At 43.0% G+C, this 17,582-nt stretch overlaps 1 protein-coding gene across 2 annotated transcripts; it reads left to right on the forward strand.

Annotated features, from left to right (window-relative positions):
- The first annotated feature begins 7,873 nt into the window (after positions 1 to 7,873).
- Positions 7,874 to 17,289, forward strand: tnfsf11 (TNF superfamily member 11). Of its 2 annotated transcripts, none has more exons than XM_024408301.2 (4): positions 7,874 to 8,218; positions 10,389 to 10,424; positions 15,022 to 15,181; positions 15,327 to 17,289. In XM_024408301.2, exons 1-4 carry the CDS (start codon positions 8,024 to 8,026, stop codon positions 15,788 to 15,790), a joined length of 855 nt encoding a protein of 284 aa, XP_024264069.1. In that variant the 5' UTR covers positions 7,874 to 8,023; the 3' UTR covers positions 15,791 to 17,289. The 2 variants fall into 2 exon arrangements, with proteins under 2 accessions (XP_024264069.1, XP_024264075.1); XM_024408307.2 differs by having other exon boundaries at positions 7,880 to 8,218; positions 15,022 to 15,157.
- Positions 17,290 to 17,582: the final 293 nt, after the last annotated feature.

Here is a 17,582-nt window from a genome sequence, read left to right on the forward strand (position 1 = left end):
CTAGGTTGACTGAAAACAGCAGATGGGGAGGGATAATAATTCAGTTTCACTTAGATCCGCTGAAAAACGAACTGCCTGTTCCTTTCCTCTGATCAACCTACACAATATGCGCCAATGATGCCAAGCCTGACTCAGCGTGTGTGTGTTTGCGTGTGTGCATCCATGCGTGCTTGGTAAATGTGTGTTTTTGTTTTTAAAATGGATACCCCTCAACAACTCACCTTTTTCCATGACATCAGGCCACTATCACATTCCCTGCACACACACACACACACAGCCATATCACATCTCCAGGGTTGTGGTATTTGAAGTGACCACAGAGAGGAAGGAGAGGTTAGGTGAAGGAGATTGATGTCATTGTTGATCCTGCCCCAGTGTTGTACCTCCCAGATTCTACTGTAGTGGAGCTGGAACTGGCCTGCCAGCAGACATGTCTGAATTCATGTTTCACCAGAGACATGTGGTTTGAAGATGAACGCCACTAAGGAGGTCAACTACAAAAATCCAAAACACACAGAACATGCCTCCTCACATCCCTCCAGTCAGTAACAGCCGCTCACATATCTTTCTGTCTCTCCGTTTTCTCTCTCTTTGTTTCTCTCACACAGTTCACACAGAGCAGCAGGTGTTCTGTCACTTGCCATAAGCAGTCGTAATATACTATGGCAGGTTATGACAATTGGCCAAACATAGTGACACAGGCAGTAGTTTAGATCAATGTTTGCTGTAGTTACTGTAGCTTATGGGTTCACTATTGTTAGTGTTACAGTCGAAGCACAGTGTGACCAATCCACACAGGCAGGGGAGAGAGGGATGAGGGAGTTGTAAAATGGAGAGATGAAGAGGCAGATGAAAGAAGTGATGTAATGCAGTGGTCCTGGTGAAGCAGAGACCGGCTGTGTTTATGTCATGTTGACAGGCGAATCACAGAAGAGATAATGTTTACCATACACACACAACTACATCAGTAGAATAATTAGAGGCTGGGTAGCCCTCAGACCCGCAGCATTCTTCAGCTGAGATGCATTTCTCTTGGTGTGTGTTCGTGTTGTTTTTTTTGCAGGCAAATGTGTGTGTGTGTGTGTGTGTTGTAGACATTCAGATTTCTCAACCAGAGGTCATTCAGAGGGCAGTAGACTGCTGCCTCCCCTACACACACACACACACATATTCACTTTCTCCACACACATACACACCCTGATGGGAGTCATGGTGTGATACTGCTCTCTTGAAACGTTTTGTCCCAAGGTAGGAAACCCTACCAGCAGCATTAATAGTGAAACATTAGTAAACATAAACAATGTGATTCTGATGCCATGTTTGTATCTCTACCAGGGGACTGTGTTTCAATCCACAACCCACTGTCTGCTCTAATAATGTTCTGCATTCACCACCCCAACTCACCCACTCATAAACCCGCCCACAATCTAAATCTATACTGAACAAAAATGTAAAACACAACATTTAAATTGTTGGTCCTATGTTTCATGAGCTGACATAAAAGATCCCAGAAATGTTCCATATGCACAAAAAGCTTATTTCTCTCAAATTGTGTGCACAAATTTGTCTACATCCCTGTTAGTTAGCATTTATCATTTTGCTAAATAATCCATCCACCTGACAGATGTGGCATATCAAGAAGCTGATTAAACAGCATGATCATTACAGGTGCACCTTGTGCTGGGGACAATAAAAGGACACTAAAATTTGCAGTTTTGTTACACTACACAATGCCACAGATGTCTCAAGTTGAGGGAGCATTCCATTGGCATGCTGACTGCAGGAATGTCCGCCAGAGCTGTTGCCAGAGCATTTAATATTCATTTCTCTACCATAAGCCACCTTCAATGTCGTTTGAAGAATTTGGCAGTACGTCCAAGGGGTCTCACAACCGCAGACCATGTGTAACCACGCCAGCCCAGGACCTCCACATCCGACTTCTTCACTTGTGGGATCGTCTGACACCAGCCACCTAGACAGCTGCTGATAACTGTGGGTTTGCACAACCGAAGAATTTACTGCACAAACAGTCACAAACCGTCTCAGGGAAGCTCATCTACATGCTCATCGTCCTCACCATGGTCTTGACCTGACTGCAGTTCGGTGTCGTAACTGACTTCAGTAGCCAAATGCTCAACTTCAATGGCCACTGGCACGCTGGGAAAGTGTGTTCTTCACGGTTAAATCCCGGGTTTCAACTGTACCGGGCAGATGACAGACAGCGTAGCGTGTATGGCGTCGTGTGGGTGAGTGGTTTGCTGATGTCAACATTGTGAACAGAGTGCCCGGTACATGACATCAATCTCCCTCCCAAAACCTCTGAACCTCTTCTTCCTCTGTGGTCACTTCAAAACACCACATCCCTGGAGATATGATACAGTGTTAAGGTTAAATAAAATACATTTAAATAAATTGTGGCGGTGGGGTTATAGTATGGGCAGGCATAAGCTATGGACAACGAACACAATTGCATTTTAAATTGGTGGCAATTTGAATGCACAGAGATATCGTAACGAGATCCTGGGGTCCATTGTCGTAAGGATCTGTACACAATTCCTGGAAGCAGAACATGTCCCAGTTCTTCCATGGTCTGCATACTCACTAGACATGTCACCCATTGAGCATGTTTGGGATGCTCTGGATCAACATGTACGACAGGGTATTCCAGTTCCCGCCAACATCCAGCAACTTCGCACAGCCATTGAAGAGGAGTGGGACAACATTCCACAGCCCACGATAAACAGCCTGATCAACTAGCTCTATACAAAGAAGATGTGTTGCGCTGCATTTGGCAAGTGGTGGTCACACCAAATACTGACTGGTTCTCTGATCCACACCCCTACTTTTTTAAAAGGTCTCTTTGGCAAACAGATGCATATCTGTATTCCCATTTGTGAAATCCATAGATTAGGGCCCAATTAATTTTTTTCAATTTTCATATTTCCTTATTTGAACTGTAACTCAGGAAAATCTTTGAAATTGTTGCATGTTGCGTTTATTTTTGTTCAGTTTACAAATCGGTCTAATAAGCAGGAATATCCCTACTTAGACTACAATTTCTCAAATGTTCTTTTTAAAATGTATAGTTTTGATAAAACCACTGACCAATGTGATGTGAGATGTGGACAGAGAGTGTGTGTGTTGGAGTGGAGGTTGAACTTCACTGTATATATCCTAGTTGCTAAGCAGGTTACTATGTAATAATCCAGGAGACAGAAGACAGACCTTTTGTGGAGTCTGTCTACCTCTTTATGCTCTTTGAAAAGTTGTGTTATTGCACAAGTGTGTGTGTGATGGCAGATTGGGGATGAAGTTGTTACCACAGAGGATGTGGGAGGGAGGGGAGAGACCGACAATACAACAAGGCAATTGTAATTCATTCTCTAATTCAGACTATGAATAAATTAACTGAGGACACATCTATTACCCAACTGTTTACCTGCAAATAACCCTGTTAGCAAAAACCCTCAAATGACACATTTTCTAGACTGCTCAATCAAATCAAGGACAAACTACTAAAATTAGCAATTGAGGGAGATGTTGCACACAAAAACACATGTCACCAATATTATCAAGTCCACCCAGCTGGCTCTCTATGTGTGGTAGCAATTGAGCCTGGGGATGGGGTTACAAATATCACAGACCAAAACTTTCTTATTATACAGTATTTGGCCATTCTAATTTAAAATCTCTGCCCACTTGTGGGCTTCAAAATAACCTGAATCCAGTGAAATCACGCTGGTTGTTTTGAAACTGAAATAGCCATGAGAAGTCTAGACTACCGGAACCTTCTCTTCTCACTGTGACTTAACAGTCTGACATACTAGGGACGAGGTTCTGACCTTTAACCCCACACATCTTGCTTCAGACTGTGCTCTATGGGGAGGGCTAGTAATCAGATGGTCACTATATGGCCACGGTAGAAAGGTCAGTGGTGATATTGTCAGAATTGATGAGCAAGTAGAACATCTTTATATATATTCTTTGGGGTTAAGGTTAGGACGAGGCTTACTGGTTGCAGGTGAGTTGTTAAACTCATAAGAATGGTTATTGAGGTCTGTATGCATGTCCACTCCTGCCAATCTCCCTAATATAACACTAGGGGTCTATTTAACACAGAATTCTCTCTCTCCATCTTCAGGGCTCGGTCCGCCCCACTCCTCTCTGGCAGAGACCAGAACAGCTCACATGGCAAAACACAGAGGAATACCACACACACAAACACAACACCACCCAAACCTTTGCTGTACCGCAGGCCGCTAGTCCAGGTTCCTGGGCTGGGGGGAAATAGCTGAGGGTAGAGCAGGAAAGCCACAGCTAAACACAGGTTCTCACGGTGTATTAAGCACCCCTGACCGGGAGAGGAGCTAACAGGATCACAGTTAGAGGCAGGGGTAGAGCCACAGACAGAGCCAGAAGCACAGGGCCAGGGCACAGGCAGCCAAGTTCAAATGTTCATGGAGGAAGGGAAGGGGGTTTGTATTTATTATGGATCCCCATTAGCTGCTTCCAAAGCAGCATCTACTCTTCCTGGGGTCCAGCAGCATTATGGTAGTTTATACAATTTTTAAAATATTACAATACATTCACAGATTTCACAACACACTGTGTTCCCTCAGGCCCCTACTCCCCCCTACCACCTATCTACAGTACTAAATCCATATGTATGTATAGTGCGCATGTTATCGTGTGTGTGTGTATGCATGTGTCTGTGTTGCTTCACAGTCCCCGCTGTTGCAGAAGGTGTTTTATCTGTTTTTAAATCTGATTTTACTGATTACTTCAGTTACTTGATGTGGAACAGAGTTACATGTAGTACTGTGTGCCTCCCATAGTCTGTTCTAGACTTGGGGACTGTGAAGAGACCTCTTGTGGCATGTCTTGTGGGGTATGAATGGGTGTCTGAGCTGTGTGCCAGTAGTTTAGACAGACAGTTCGGTGCATTCAACAACCTCTCATAAATAAAAGTAGTGATGAAGTCAATATCTTCTCCACTTTCAGCCAGGAGAGATTGACATGTATATTATTAATATTAGCTCTCTGTGTACATCCAAGGGCCAGCCGTGCTGCCCTGTTGTGAGCCAATTGCAATTTTCCTAAGTCCTTTTTTGTGGCACCTGACCACACGACTGAACAGTAGTCAATGTGCGACAAAACTAGGGCCTGTAGGACCTGCCTTGTTGATAGTGTTGTAAAGAAGGGAGAGCATTGCTTTATTATAGACAGACTTCTCCCCATCTTTACTACTGCATCAATATGTTTTGACCATGACAGTTTACAATCTAGGGTTACTCCAAGCAGTTGTCATCTCAACTTGCTCAATTTCCACGTTATTTATTACAAGATTTAGTTGAGGTTTAGGGTTTAGTGAGTGTTTTGTTCCAAATACAATGCTTTTAGTTTTAGAAATATTTAGGGCTACAGAAATATTTATTCCTTGCCACCCACTCAAACTAACTGCAGCTCTTTGTTGAGTGTTGCAGTCATTTCAGTCGCTGTAGTAGCTGATGTGTATAGAGTTGAGTCATCCGGATACATAGACACTCTGGCTTTACTCAGTCAGTGTTTGCCTCTCCTATCAGATGAGTGCAGATGAATGTCTACCAATGGGAGGCAGGTTTGCAAACCATGTCAGGGAGGTCAAACCTAAGGTCAGAAGGTTATTGAAGTAGGATGTATTTTGCTGACCTACAATGGTAGTGACCTTGGCATCTGACAGTAGATGGAGGTAGGTTTGTAAAGCATGTAGCCTACAAGATTTAGTTGAGGTTCCATTGCAGAGAGACATCCATTGCAAACAAATTAAATATAGTTCTACTACACAACTGAAATCATGTGTGTGTGGTTTTGTGAAAATCAAAAAGCCCATAATGACGGAGTGTTACTTGTTTCTAGCGCCAGGAGGTTTGCTGGTTTAGGGCTAAAGACGTAAAATAGCCACATTTCTCCCATGAACTCCACTGGCACCCAGAGATTCACTTGGATTTTGCAAATTCACCAACCTACCCCCTCCCCATCCCCCCTTTCTATTGTCACAGTGTCTGCCTAAAATAACCTGTGTTTCAAAACAGAGTTTTTCTTTCTGCTGGGTTTTCAAATACTATGTTGTTGTTTCATTTGCTGTCATCAGAAAACAGAGTAGAGCAGGGAGGTTATTCCAGTAGAGCAGGGAGGTTATTCCAGTAGAGCAGGGAGGTTATTCCAGTATAATTCTAATGGCCAGAGGAGGATCACTGGGATGTTGATATTATATACAGTTTAGACCCTGTAATACTCACAGTGAAGAAGCTGAGGCAGGAACTAATTGCTTTAAGTGGACAGAACATTTTATTAAATTGTATTGGACTAGATTGTAAAGTTTTTGGGGTTTGGTACTGACTTCAATAGCCCCATAGCATGCATTCTGCTATACACATTCATGCTCATTGAATTCAAATCACTCAAATGAACCCAAAGGTTGCGCATTCGAATTAGCATTTTAGCTAATTAACAACTGCTTACTACTTTGTAGCTACTTTGCATCTACCAGCATGTTAGCTAGCCCTAACCCTAATCCTTTAATAACCTAACTCCTAACCTTAACCGAATTGTTGTGTGTATGTACTGATATGTAGCCTATGCATAACTGATAGATACATGCACACTACATGTAGTTTTTAAATGTACTTTACCAGTCAAAAGTTGACACACCTAATCATTCCAGAGTTTCTTTATTTTTTTAACTATTTTCTATATTGTAGAATAATAGTGGAGACATCAAAATTATGAAATAACACATGGAATCATGTTGTAACCAAAAAAGTGCTAAATCTAAATATATTTTAGATTCTTCAAAGTAGCCACCCTTTGCCTTGACAGCTTTACACATTCTTGGCATTCTCTCAACCAGCCGTCTTGGCCGTAATGTCTTTTTTGTTATGTGTCGAACACCAGTAAGACTAGCTGTGGCCATTAACGCTAATGGGGATCCTAATAAATCAAACCCGTTAACTACTTAGCTAGCATGTTACCTAACCCCTAAACCTCACCTTAACCACTAAACTTCACCCCTAGCCTAGCTGACGTTAGCCACCTAATTAGCATAGCTAACATTAGCCACAATAAATTGGAATGTGTCATGTACAATGGGTTATGAAGAATTTTTTTGTTGTGAAAAGCTAAATGTGTTGCGATGAAAATCGTGTAATACACACAAATATGTCTGTCACGAATTTCGAATCAGTAACTTGTCTATTTCAAAATAAGCGGTGATAGTTTGTTGATCTGTCTGATCAGAGTGGAAATATGTCTATCGTTGTGTACAGGCTATGATTGGCTATGACACAGTGACAGCTCCAATTTGTGGTTATTATTGGGTAAGTGTTCACATTCGATGCGTGGAAGACAGTATGTGGTTGAGGTGTTGCATGCACAGAGGTACACACACATCCGGTGTCATATCCGGTGTCAGACAGTGAATCCCTCAGGGATATTTGGGTTGGGAATGACTTCTCTAATGAGACAATTCATCAACTAGGGAACATTTACTCTGTAAAGAAAACCTTTAGAGTAAAAGTAACTGCCAGACTCCTATGATCATAAATCAGATCAAATGTTATTTGTCACATACACATGGTTAGCAGATGTTAATGCAGTGTAGCGAAATGCTTGTGCTTCTAGTTCCGACACACAAAAAGCGCTTGTAACTGCCATCTCTTTTTATCCAGCAAATGTCCCCATACCAATCATTCCATCAGCGCGGCAGGAGTGGTCTTGGGCAACAGCCACAGCCGTGTGTTATAAAGAGCCCGGTCTAGTTTAACCTGTCCTGTCCTACGGTTATGGTTATATGTGTGTGCGCGGGTCTTGACAGGCAGCACACACACACACACACGATACTAGAGATCACTTTCGTCTGATTGGCTGTCTCTCTACAAAGGGAGCCGCTAGTCTTCTGCCCACCCACTGTTTATAGCTCTACTCGGTCAGAATTTCCTTCCTTCCACTGAAAGTAGGCTATTCATCCAGAGCACCAGGTCTCACCATGGCAGCTAATGATTACCGAGGCTACCTGAGGAACCACTCCGACACGGAGAGCGCTCAGCCCCGCTACCACCCGTCCCATGGCTCGGAACCCACCTATAGACCGCTTATATTCGGAACTCTTGCTATTATGGGATTTCTGCAGATTGCATCGAGTGTGGCGATCTTGTTACACTTGACAGGTTATCTCCAAGAGGTAAGACACTTTAAGGTGCACAACGGTTGATAATAGAACTAGGCCTATGCGACACACATGCGAGTTGCGACACTAGTGCCCGTCATTTTAACGTGGAGCTGCGGGTTGCCTGCTTGCAGTTCGATTTTAAACAAGCAACCTAACAATAGCCTAAACAATATGAATATGCAACATTGTCGTTTATTAAATAGTTCTCAGTTCCGCATTGCTTTCCTGGAATAGGCTACAAAGACATTTTGCAGTTTGAAGAGCACAGGTTTGAACCTAGCAGGTTTGCGCATACAGTTCCGGCTCGCCACTTATTGAGAAACTTGCGGTTGATGAGCGTGAGCACTTTCTTAGAACAATCTGTGCGCTGGGCTGCAAGTGACCCTAGTTCTGTGAACTTGTCTCCAACAGTAAAACAAGCTGTCAGCGCTCTGTGTTTTACATAGCCTATCTATCATCTCTATTGATGAGATTTCCCGCCCAGATTATAGGGAGGTAAAAGTTATTTCGGCAATACAGTATTTTCCATTTGTTATAGACCTTATCAACGCAATCTCCCGTTTTCACAACACTAAATCTCAACAGCGAATGTCAGGCAGATGGGGATAAACATACTGTAAAGCTGTCATTCAAGCAATCTTGTTTGTAAATTACAGCTGTTTTTACTTATTGCAGACAGTTTTGGGGGTGTTTACTCTGTTATTTAGAGATTTTCAGAGGTATCCGTTGAATACTGAGAATAAACAGATGTTTCTTAAAGTTTATTATGTAGTTTGGGGAGGTGGGCTGCAACAGTTCATAGCCAGGAGGTTTCAGAAACCCACCAATAATCTCTCCTAAAGATTTTTAGCTGTTCTGAAATTCAAAACAAAATTCAAAAATGCTTTATTGGCAAAATAAAATAGTAAATTCGTATTGCCAAAGCAACAATATACAAAATAAACATATATCAGTTCTCTTATCTCCAGGTCTTCGCCAGGCAAGCTATTAGCCCTCAGCATACAGACAGACAGAATAACTTTTCAGTGATATTGATGTGCTTCAGTGCCAGTCAGGTGGCTAACCTGTCAGCTACCCATATCACCCTGCACAATCAGCTTAGTATAAGACAGCATTAACATTCTTTCTGGGTTGTTATTATTTCTGTATGGTGGTTTGTGGAGTTGAATAGTTTCATGTTTCAACAAGCCAAACAAGAAAACATTTCAGTTCCATCACGATACTCCATCAGTCTTCACACACAGACCTAACTAAGTCCATCCAGCATCTGGGGTGTGTTTGAAGAGAGAGCGAGCGTGCTGCAGAATAATGTCAATGTTTGTTTGACCCATCTTTTGCCATAAACAAAAGTGTTGTGGTGTGTGCTGGTAGCTTGTTAACTCCTGGAGACAAGTCAGATTAGGAAGAGAGTGAGTATCTTAGAGCTGTATTTGGCACGAGGACCAGGTTGTGTTAGGAAATGGATGCAGAGAGAATCTCTGCTGTGAGCCATCAATCTTCCTATTTAAAGTCTCCCATTCAGACTGTCCTGGTCCTGCAGTGAGAAAGCGTCTGATTGGGCTGAATTAGCTTTCCACTCAGCGAAGAGAAAGAAAAAAGAGAGACACTGAGCCGTTCTCTGAATAAACGGTCCTCCTGATGACAGGGTAGCACTTTAAGGTGACTCATGACGTAGGAGAGCCGAGATATTGGTACTACACCAGTCTCCCTGTCTGAACACCTGTAGGAGTTACTGTATCTGATGAGGGAGCAGGAGGCAGCACAGCACCGTGCCTCAGGAGGAATGTGCTGCTGTAGGCTGTTTCTAAACACTCAGACTCTGAGGTTCTGAGAGACCAGGATGTACAGGACATCTGGTTCTAGATAGGGTTATAGGGATGGGAATCAGTATTATAGGTAATGGTTGAAGAGGTCTGGTGATGACCAGTACAGAGAAATGGCACCTGGAACCCAGGGATACAGTGCCTCACCAGACTATATGTCCATGCTAGAAAGCTCAATAAATGGCAGGGATGGAAGTTGTGGTTATAAAGTTCAGTTCTTACAATATGTCCTCTTTAACTATTTGATCAGTTAATGTCATTAACACAACACATTGTTGTGTCTGTTTTACTCTGATAGATTAGGGGGATTGTTAAGTAATATTCGTCTTCTTAATGCCAGTGTTTGTTTCTGTTTCCAGGTAGACATCTCCTCTGCCCCACAGCAGCCAATAGAGGTGAGTTTACCCCTGTCTGATCATAATAACCAGCCCTCTCATTGGTCCAAAGAGGGTTTTTGCTGTATGTTGTTCTGTACTTCCTGGTAAGGTAAAATTAATAGGCATATGTCTGTCATTAAAGCTCAGGAGATTGTCAGATGACACTTTATGTTATAATCTTATCAGATGGTATTTATCTGGTAATTTAATTAAAAAGGTAATCCCAGTTAAATAGGCTAATTACTGTGAAAGAGGATATATATATATACACACACATACACACAACTTTTTTTGGGGGGGGGCAAGTTATATATACACTATATATAAAAAAGTATGTGGACACCCCCTCAAATTAGTGGATTTGGCTATTTCAGCCACACCCGTGGCTGACAGGTGCACATAGAGTGCACATCCATGCAATCTCCATAGACAAACATTGACAGTAAAATGGCCTTAATGAAGAGCTAAGTGACCTTCAACGTGGCCCTGTCATAGGATGCCACCTTTCCAACAAGTCTGTTCGTCAGATTTCTGCCCCTCTTGAGCTGACCCGGTCAACTGTAAGTGCTGTTACTGTGAAGTGGAAACATCTAGGAGCCACAACGGCCACACAAGCTCACAGAACGGGACCACTGTCGTCTGTCCACGAGCCTAAAATCACCAGGCACAAAGCCAAGTGTCAGCTGGAGTGGTGTAAAGCTCGCCGCCATTGGACTCTGGAGCAGTTCTCTGGAGTGATGAATCATGCTTCACCATCTGGCAGTCCGACGGATGAATATGGGTTTCGTGGGATTCCAGGAGAACGCTGCCTGCCCCAATGCATAGTGCCAACTGTAAAGTTTGGTGGAGGAGGAATAATGGTCTGGGGCTGTTTTTCATGGTCCGGGCTAGGCCCCTTAGTTCCAGTGAAGGGAAATCTTAATGCTACAGCATACAATGACATTCTATACGATTCTGTGCTTTCAACTTTTTGGCAACACTTTGGGGAAGGACCTTTCCTGTTTCAGCATGACAATGCCCCCATGCACAAAGTGAGGTCCATACAGAAATGGTTTGTCGAGATCGGTGTGGAAGAACTTGACTGGCCTGCATAGAGCCCTGACCTCAACTCCATCGAACACCTTTGGGATGAATTGGAACGCAGACTGCGAGCCAGGCCAACATCAGTGCCTGACCTCACTAAAGCTCTTGTCCCTCAGCAATGTTCCGACATCTAGTGGAAAGCCTTCCCAGAAGAGTGGAGGCTGTTATGGTAAAGAAGGGGGGTGTTCAACAAGATGTTCAACGAGCAGATGTCCACATACTTCTGGTCATGTAGTGTATATTCTTTTTTTGGGTGGACATAAAACTGTCAAAGCACCAGCGAAATCAGCTCCAAAGGATTTTAATTTTGGAAATTTGCTACAAAGTATTCTCACGCATAATAAAAGAGATATACGGTATGTGATTGTATACACATGTAAGCAATGTTTGAAATGATTATGTTTTAATCATGAATGAAGTTTGGGGTTCTTGCGGTCAATTTGCAGTCTACAAATGATTTGTATATTATGTTCCGGGCCCCTGACCATCCACCCAAGAAAAGAAAAAAAGAAAAACAAATGTGTCTTGCTGTTGAATCTAGTTGATGATCCCTGATCTACAGGATATAAATTCCAAAGCTCTGTTTCCTTTTTGGCTTCATTCATTGATTCTCTGACACGAAACAGACTGGTCCTGTGCGTGAGTTAGCCTATGGCAGTCCTGTTTGGTCAAACCAGAATATCAGTAGAAGCGAGGGGAAACTACTGGGTAACCACCTTGGTGTGTATGTTCAGCCATTGGATTTCACCAAGGGGGGGAAAAAGTCTTACAACACATTACACCTTGTAGGTTGAGTAAAGGCATTCCAACAATGTTTTGATGGAAGGCATTTCTTCCTCCTATAAATTGCAACCAGGAAGTAGTAGTATTATCAGCATGGGGTGGTGTACAATTCAGTATTTAAAACTTTAAATACAAACTTTTATATTAAAACAAAGACAAGGTAACCCGTTCTCAAATTTGTGCTTAGTCGTGCTGTTCCCATGCTTTTGTTTTTAAAGTGAGGAGCAGAAAGCTTGTTGTGCATACCCAGCAGCTTTACACCCTAAGCCAAATCCAGCTTCAAGCCCTAACCCCAGTGTGGTCTGGAGCCTGTAGAGAGGTCAAGCCAGTCATCACCCTAATAAGATGAGGATTGGGGGGGTCTAGAGTCAGGTTGGCCTGTAATTGACTGTACTGTAGTGGGGCACCAATCAGATGATATCATGGTTTGGCAGAGGCAGTTGTGTAGTCTGTTTGTCTTGAGTGAACCTTTGCTCATCAGTAACAGTGGTATATAGCGGTGGAATGCACCATTGTTGAGGTCAGACAGGAGTTTCTGTAATTCCTTCTTGGAATGTTCTGCCATCTCTGGCACAGGTTTCCACCGGGAACAGCCAAATCTTTCCAGGAAGTAAAACAAAGTTAGCAGCTCTACTATGTTTTGCTTTGCTCTTATTGCTCCAAAAGAGTGCTTAGACAAACCACCCACTCTGCTCTGTCCTGCCTTGGACTAAGGAGGCCTTTGTGTCGTCAGAGTGACATCTCGGACAGGGATGGTTCCCGTGCTGTAGTCTCAACCCTGGTCCAGCCTCCAGAGTGAACCCTGCTCTAGGCTTTATGAGGTGTGCGGCTGACAGGTCCATTTGGCTCCTACTGTGTTATCATACAGTCTGTGTATGTGTTCCTGTGTGTGTGTGTGTGTGTGGTGACAGTCTTCCCTGGGACCAGTGTTAATTTGCTGATAAATTAGTGGGGGTTTTAAAGAACAGGCCTTACTAAGAGCTGTCAAGTCTCATGTTTGCTTTTGTTAAGTGCCCTTTGATTTGAGCCAGGATCGAGCCAGGCTGGGCCTACAGTGGGACCTGTGGTCAGCCTGATGGCCGGAGGGTCAGAGAGCACAGGATACTCAGAGCTCAATGGGTTGGAATGGATGACTCATGGCTGTTGTCTATTGTACAGTGTTGCACACTATTGTACAGTGTTGCACACTATTGTACAGTGTTGCACACTATTGTGTAGTGCTGGGCTGTAGTCTTCTATTGCACTGTGGACTGAACTGTGTGAAAGGTGACACAATAGAGTAAAACAGTATAGTACAACACAGGAGTGGATAACTATAGACCTGGATGGCCACACAGTATACTGGTTTTGACCCGTCGCCTCTAAATCGGGGACAGATTCAGACCTGGGACACCAGGTGAAGGGAATCTTTGTTTCATTTATTGGCCAGAAACAGCCGTAGGCCTGGGTCTGAATACACTGCAGTAGTAAGTTTTATATAGTAGACCAGTCACCATCCCAGCTCTGTGTCTATCCAGCTAACGTAATCCTCTATTCCTGGGAAGGAGGTATTGTGGTTGAGTGTCTCACCACAAATCAAGGCCAAATGCCACCGTGTTGGGCCAGGGGCAGTTAGACCGTTATTTCTCCAGAGCCTTGGCCAGACTTGTTTACCCTGTCTAATTCTAAACCACCTTTCTGTAAACATGTTTAAACGCAAAATGGTTTTTAGAAGAGCGACAGTACTAATCTTGGACTCAATGTCTACAGGTCTGTCTGCTCCTGTTGTTTTCTGAGTAAATATAAAATATTTAATATTAGTGTCATGCAGGTGCAATAATGGTGCTGCAAACCACAGTGATGATAATTTCAGGGCAAGTGTCTGTTTTATATGTAATGTTCCGTGCCATCTCTATTCAGAGGTGTTGTGTGTGGTTTTCAGGTAACTTAAGAACAATCTTCCATTTCAACATTGGCTGGGGGTGGAGGGGAGATGACATACCAGGGCTGATCAAAATGTAGGAAATGACTAAACAAGTTGAAACATCTACAGGATTGTCTCTGTTCTGGATGTAAGTGTCTCTAGCAGACGGTAGGTCTTCACATGGAACCCGTTCAGTCAGGCAGCCTGGGGAACTGTCGGATTGTTTACCTGCATAGAGACTGTTTTGTTTGTCTATGTGCTTCGTCTTGTCTCCAGTCTGTGTACTATACCTCAGACTGGTGATACACATGTCATCGCATCACTCCAGGGTTGAATCTAATCAAGTTAGAAGTGGTGCCAGAACTGAAAGGAACATCCATCTGAAAGGTGACATTATCCAGCTGCCCTAGGGTTACAGAACCACACCACAATTACTGGTGCTGCTCACAACTCAGCACTTCAAGCTTAGAGGTTCATTTGGCAGAACTACTGGGAGAAGTGTGTGGGAAACACAGGCAAGCACACACAAATTAAAATAGACAATGAAATAAGCATTGGTTGAAACATGTGGCAACTGTTTAGAAAGCATTATGATTGGGCTAATGATAAATCACTTCTAGATAGTGAGTTGCAGCTGGACGGTCACTCACTCTGTCTGATTTGAAGGGAAGAATTTGTCAAACTACTGTACAAGCTACACTACAAAATTACCCTGTGGTATCCATCCCTCCTCTCAGTAACTACTTTTTTAAAACTGTTGATGCCGGAGTTCCCAGGCCTTTACAGTTCCACCCTGCTTGGACATGTAACGTTCTGTTGAGGACCATTTCCTTTCCATTTCCACAGGAAGTGCAGACAGAACCGATCATTGCTGATGCCCTGAGGGACCCGAGAAAAGGCAGACAACGCTGCAAAAACCAGGGGAGGGAGGGGCTTCCATCAGCTCATCTACCAATCAAAGTGACCATCGACTACGTGAAGAGTAAGCTCATAGAAGTAGCCAACAGTAAGCCACAGTTTATAGCTAGATTAGAACTAGTCTACTGCAACCAATATTCATATACAGTACAATGGTAAAACTATGTGACAGATTGATTTATTTGCTGACTAGTTGATCAACTGATTGACTTGCTGATGTATTATTGTCCCAGAGGGGGAGCTGAGAGCAGCTATGATCCATTGGGACGAGGCGCAGGGCCACCTGAAGAAGATGCGTTACCATGACGGCCGTCTCCTGGTGGACGAGTCAGGCCTGTACTACGTCTACGCCAAGACCTGTTTCCGCTACTATGACCTGGAACCTGAGATGGAGCCCAGCGATGCCCCTGGACACGCCCTCGCCACACCCCAGACCGTGGACGTAAACAACGCCCAGCTCATCCAGTACATCTCCCAGGAGAAACACACGTCCTCGCCCAGCAAGTCTGTGGTGCTGATGAAGACAGGCAGCACCATGCGCTGGAATAACTCCCAGTATAACATGTACTGTGCCCAGCAGGGCAGGGGGGTGATGCTACAGCAAGGGGACGGACTGTTTGTTAACGTGTCCAACGCCTGGATGCTGGACCCTGAACCGGAGGGGACGTACTTTGGGGCGATCAAGATGGGGGACTGAACCCACATACAGAGAAGGAGGATGTGCTACTGGACGTTCTGCAGGCGTAACTGCCAAACAACCACAGAGAGACAGAGCACTTACTGAATTTGTAATTGATTTGTTTTTGTATTGAAAAGGTATGGGCTATTTGCTCTTCACCAGATAGCCTTCTTACCCAATAGAGAATGATGATAGGCAGTTATTTAGATGAGGTGTTATGGATACCTCTGGTCACTCACTAGGCCTCAACAAACCACATAATACACCGTGCACACATACTTTAGACAAGACAACCATGTTCCTTGTGGTCCAAAACGACACTGGATGCTTTTTAGTAGACCTGTAACATTTTATACAGCTGATAGTTATCAACCACTTAAGATTGTTGATATTTGTAATTCCAGGGAGCGCTTTTGAAAATGTTTGTACAATGTTTTTTTTTCAAGCATAGTAGTATGAATCCTATTGAAAATGTTTGTTTATCAGCTAACGACACAGTCGTTCCTCATCCCTAGCCTGGCCCCTCATAGTTTACTAAACATTGTCATCGTCTTGAACAGAAGCACAGCTGGGGTACTTTGTTTCTAACGGAGTAGAGTTTTCACCAATCATGCTCCTCTGTCTCTCTTGGGAAAGGATGAAGTAGAGGTTAGAGGGTGAATAGGATGTGATTCAGTAGTGAACACAGTACCACTGTCCATTCAGGCAACATTTAACATGACATAATGTGCTGTGTAAGAACAGTGATATAAAACTGTTCATTTTTGTTTTCCAAGAAAATAGTGAAAATGGAGTACAGAGTACAGAAGTGGTAGCTAATGGCTCCATCACTACATTGACTTCGTTTATCCAGGAGAGACTTGGTGTCATCCCTCATCCCAGTAACTGAGGGGAACATAGTTGTGGTTTGGATCAAATGTTTGTTTTCTTATTTTGATTTGTTTTTCCCCAAACTATAGTATTGAACTCTCCTTGCCCTGTCTTTGGTAGTTTAAACGAGTAATGATAATCACAAAGAACTGATGTAATGACGCATACTGAAGATAGCTGGCCTGTCTTACCGTAGGGGACGAGAGCAAAGATTCTTGTCTTTATCAAACTAGCGGATCCAGATTGACTTTGGTCCACCTTTAATTTATAGTTTCTTTTTTCATTTTACTCTTCGTGAAGGTAAATGGGAATATGCACTAAATGTATTTATTTGACATAAAAATGCAGATATGTACCATTGGTTAAATGATCTGTCTGCTGTAAAAGCATGTATATTTGATGTCTGTATTACAGTAGGCCGTACTTAGTTTATCAGTAGATGCGCTTTTTTTGTTCAAACACAGGGGCTCAATGTTGAAATCTGTATTTATGTCTTTTTTATTTAGACAATTCTGTGTGCACTTGCCTAGCCGAAGCAGAATATACTGTCCGGAGCAAACTTTTAAATCTTCATCTTGTAAAAAAAGAAAAAAAAAAGATGTTTATTTATGTCAGTTTAACTAATAAAATCATTACTTTTCTATATAGGTTTGATGTTTGTTCAATTATTTTATCATCAAATTAAAATCTATTTGTCACATGCGCCGAACGCAAAAGGCGTAGACCTTACCGTGAAATGCTTACTTACAACAATGCAGAGTTTAAAAAAGACAAATGTGCTAAATAAACTAAAAGGAAAAACAGTAACACAGAATGACAATTACAAGACTATATACAAGGGGTACCGAGTCAACGTGCTGGGGCACAAGGTAGTCGAGGTAATATGTACATGTAGGTAGGGGTAAAGTGACTGTGCATAGATAAGAGTAGCAGCAGCGTA

Source organism: Oncorhynchus tshawytscha, linkage group LG03 (genome assembly GCF_018296145.1).
Source record: "Oncorhynchus tshawytscha isolate Ot180627B linkage group LG03, Otsh_v2.0, whole genome shotgun sequence".
In the NCBI taxonomy this organism is placed as follows: domain Eukaryota; kingdom Metazoa; phylum Chordata; class Actinopteri; order Salmoniformes; family Salmonidae; genus Oncorhynchus; species Oncorhynchus tshawytscha.

Bases quoted from the DNA above. Each gene is read 5' to 3' on its own strand.
- tnfsf11 (XM_024408301.2), top strand. From the start codon at position 8,024: ATGGCAGCTAATGATTACCGAGGCTACCTGAGGAACCACTCCGACACG. The intron at 8,219-10,388 runs GTAAGACACTTT...TTCTGTTTCCAG, and splicing joins TGACAGGTTATCTCCAAGAG to GTAGACATCTCCTCTGCCCC. The intron at 15,182-15,326 runs GTAAGCCACAGT...TTATTGTCCCAG, and splicing joins GCTCATAGAAGTAGCCAACA to AGGGGGAGCTGAGAGCAGCT.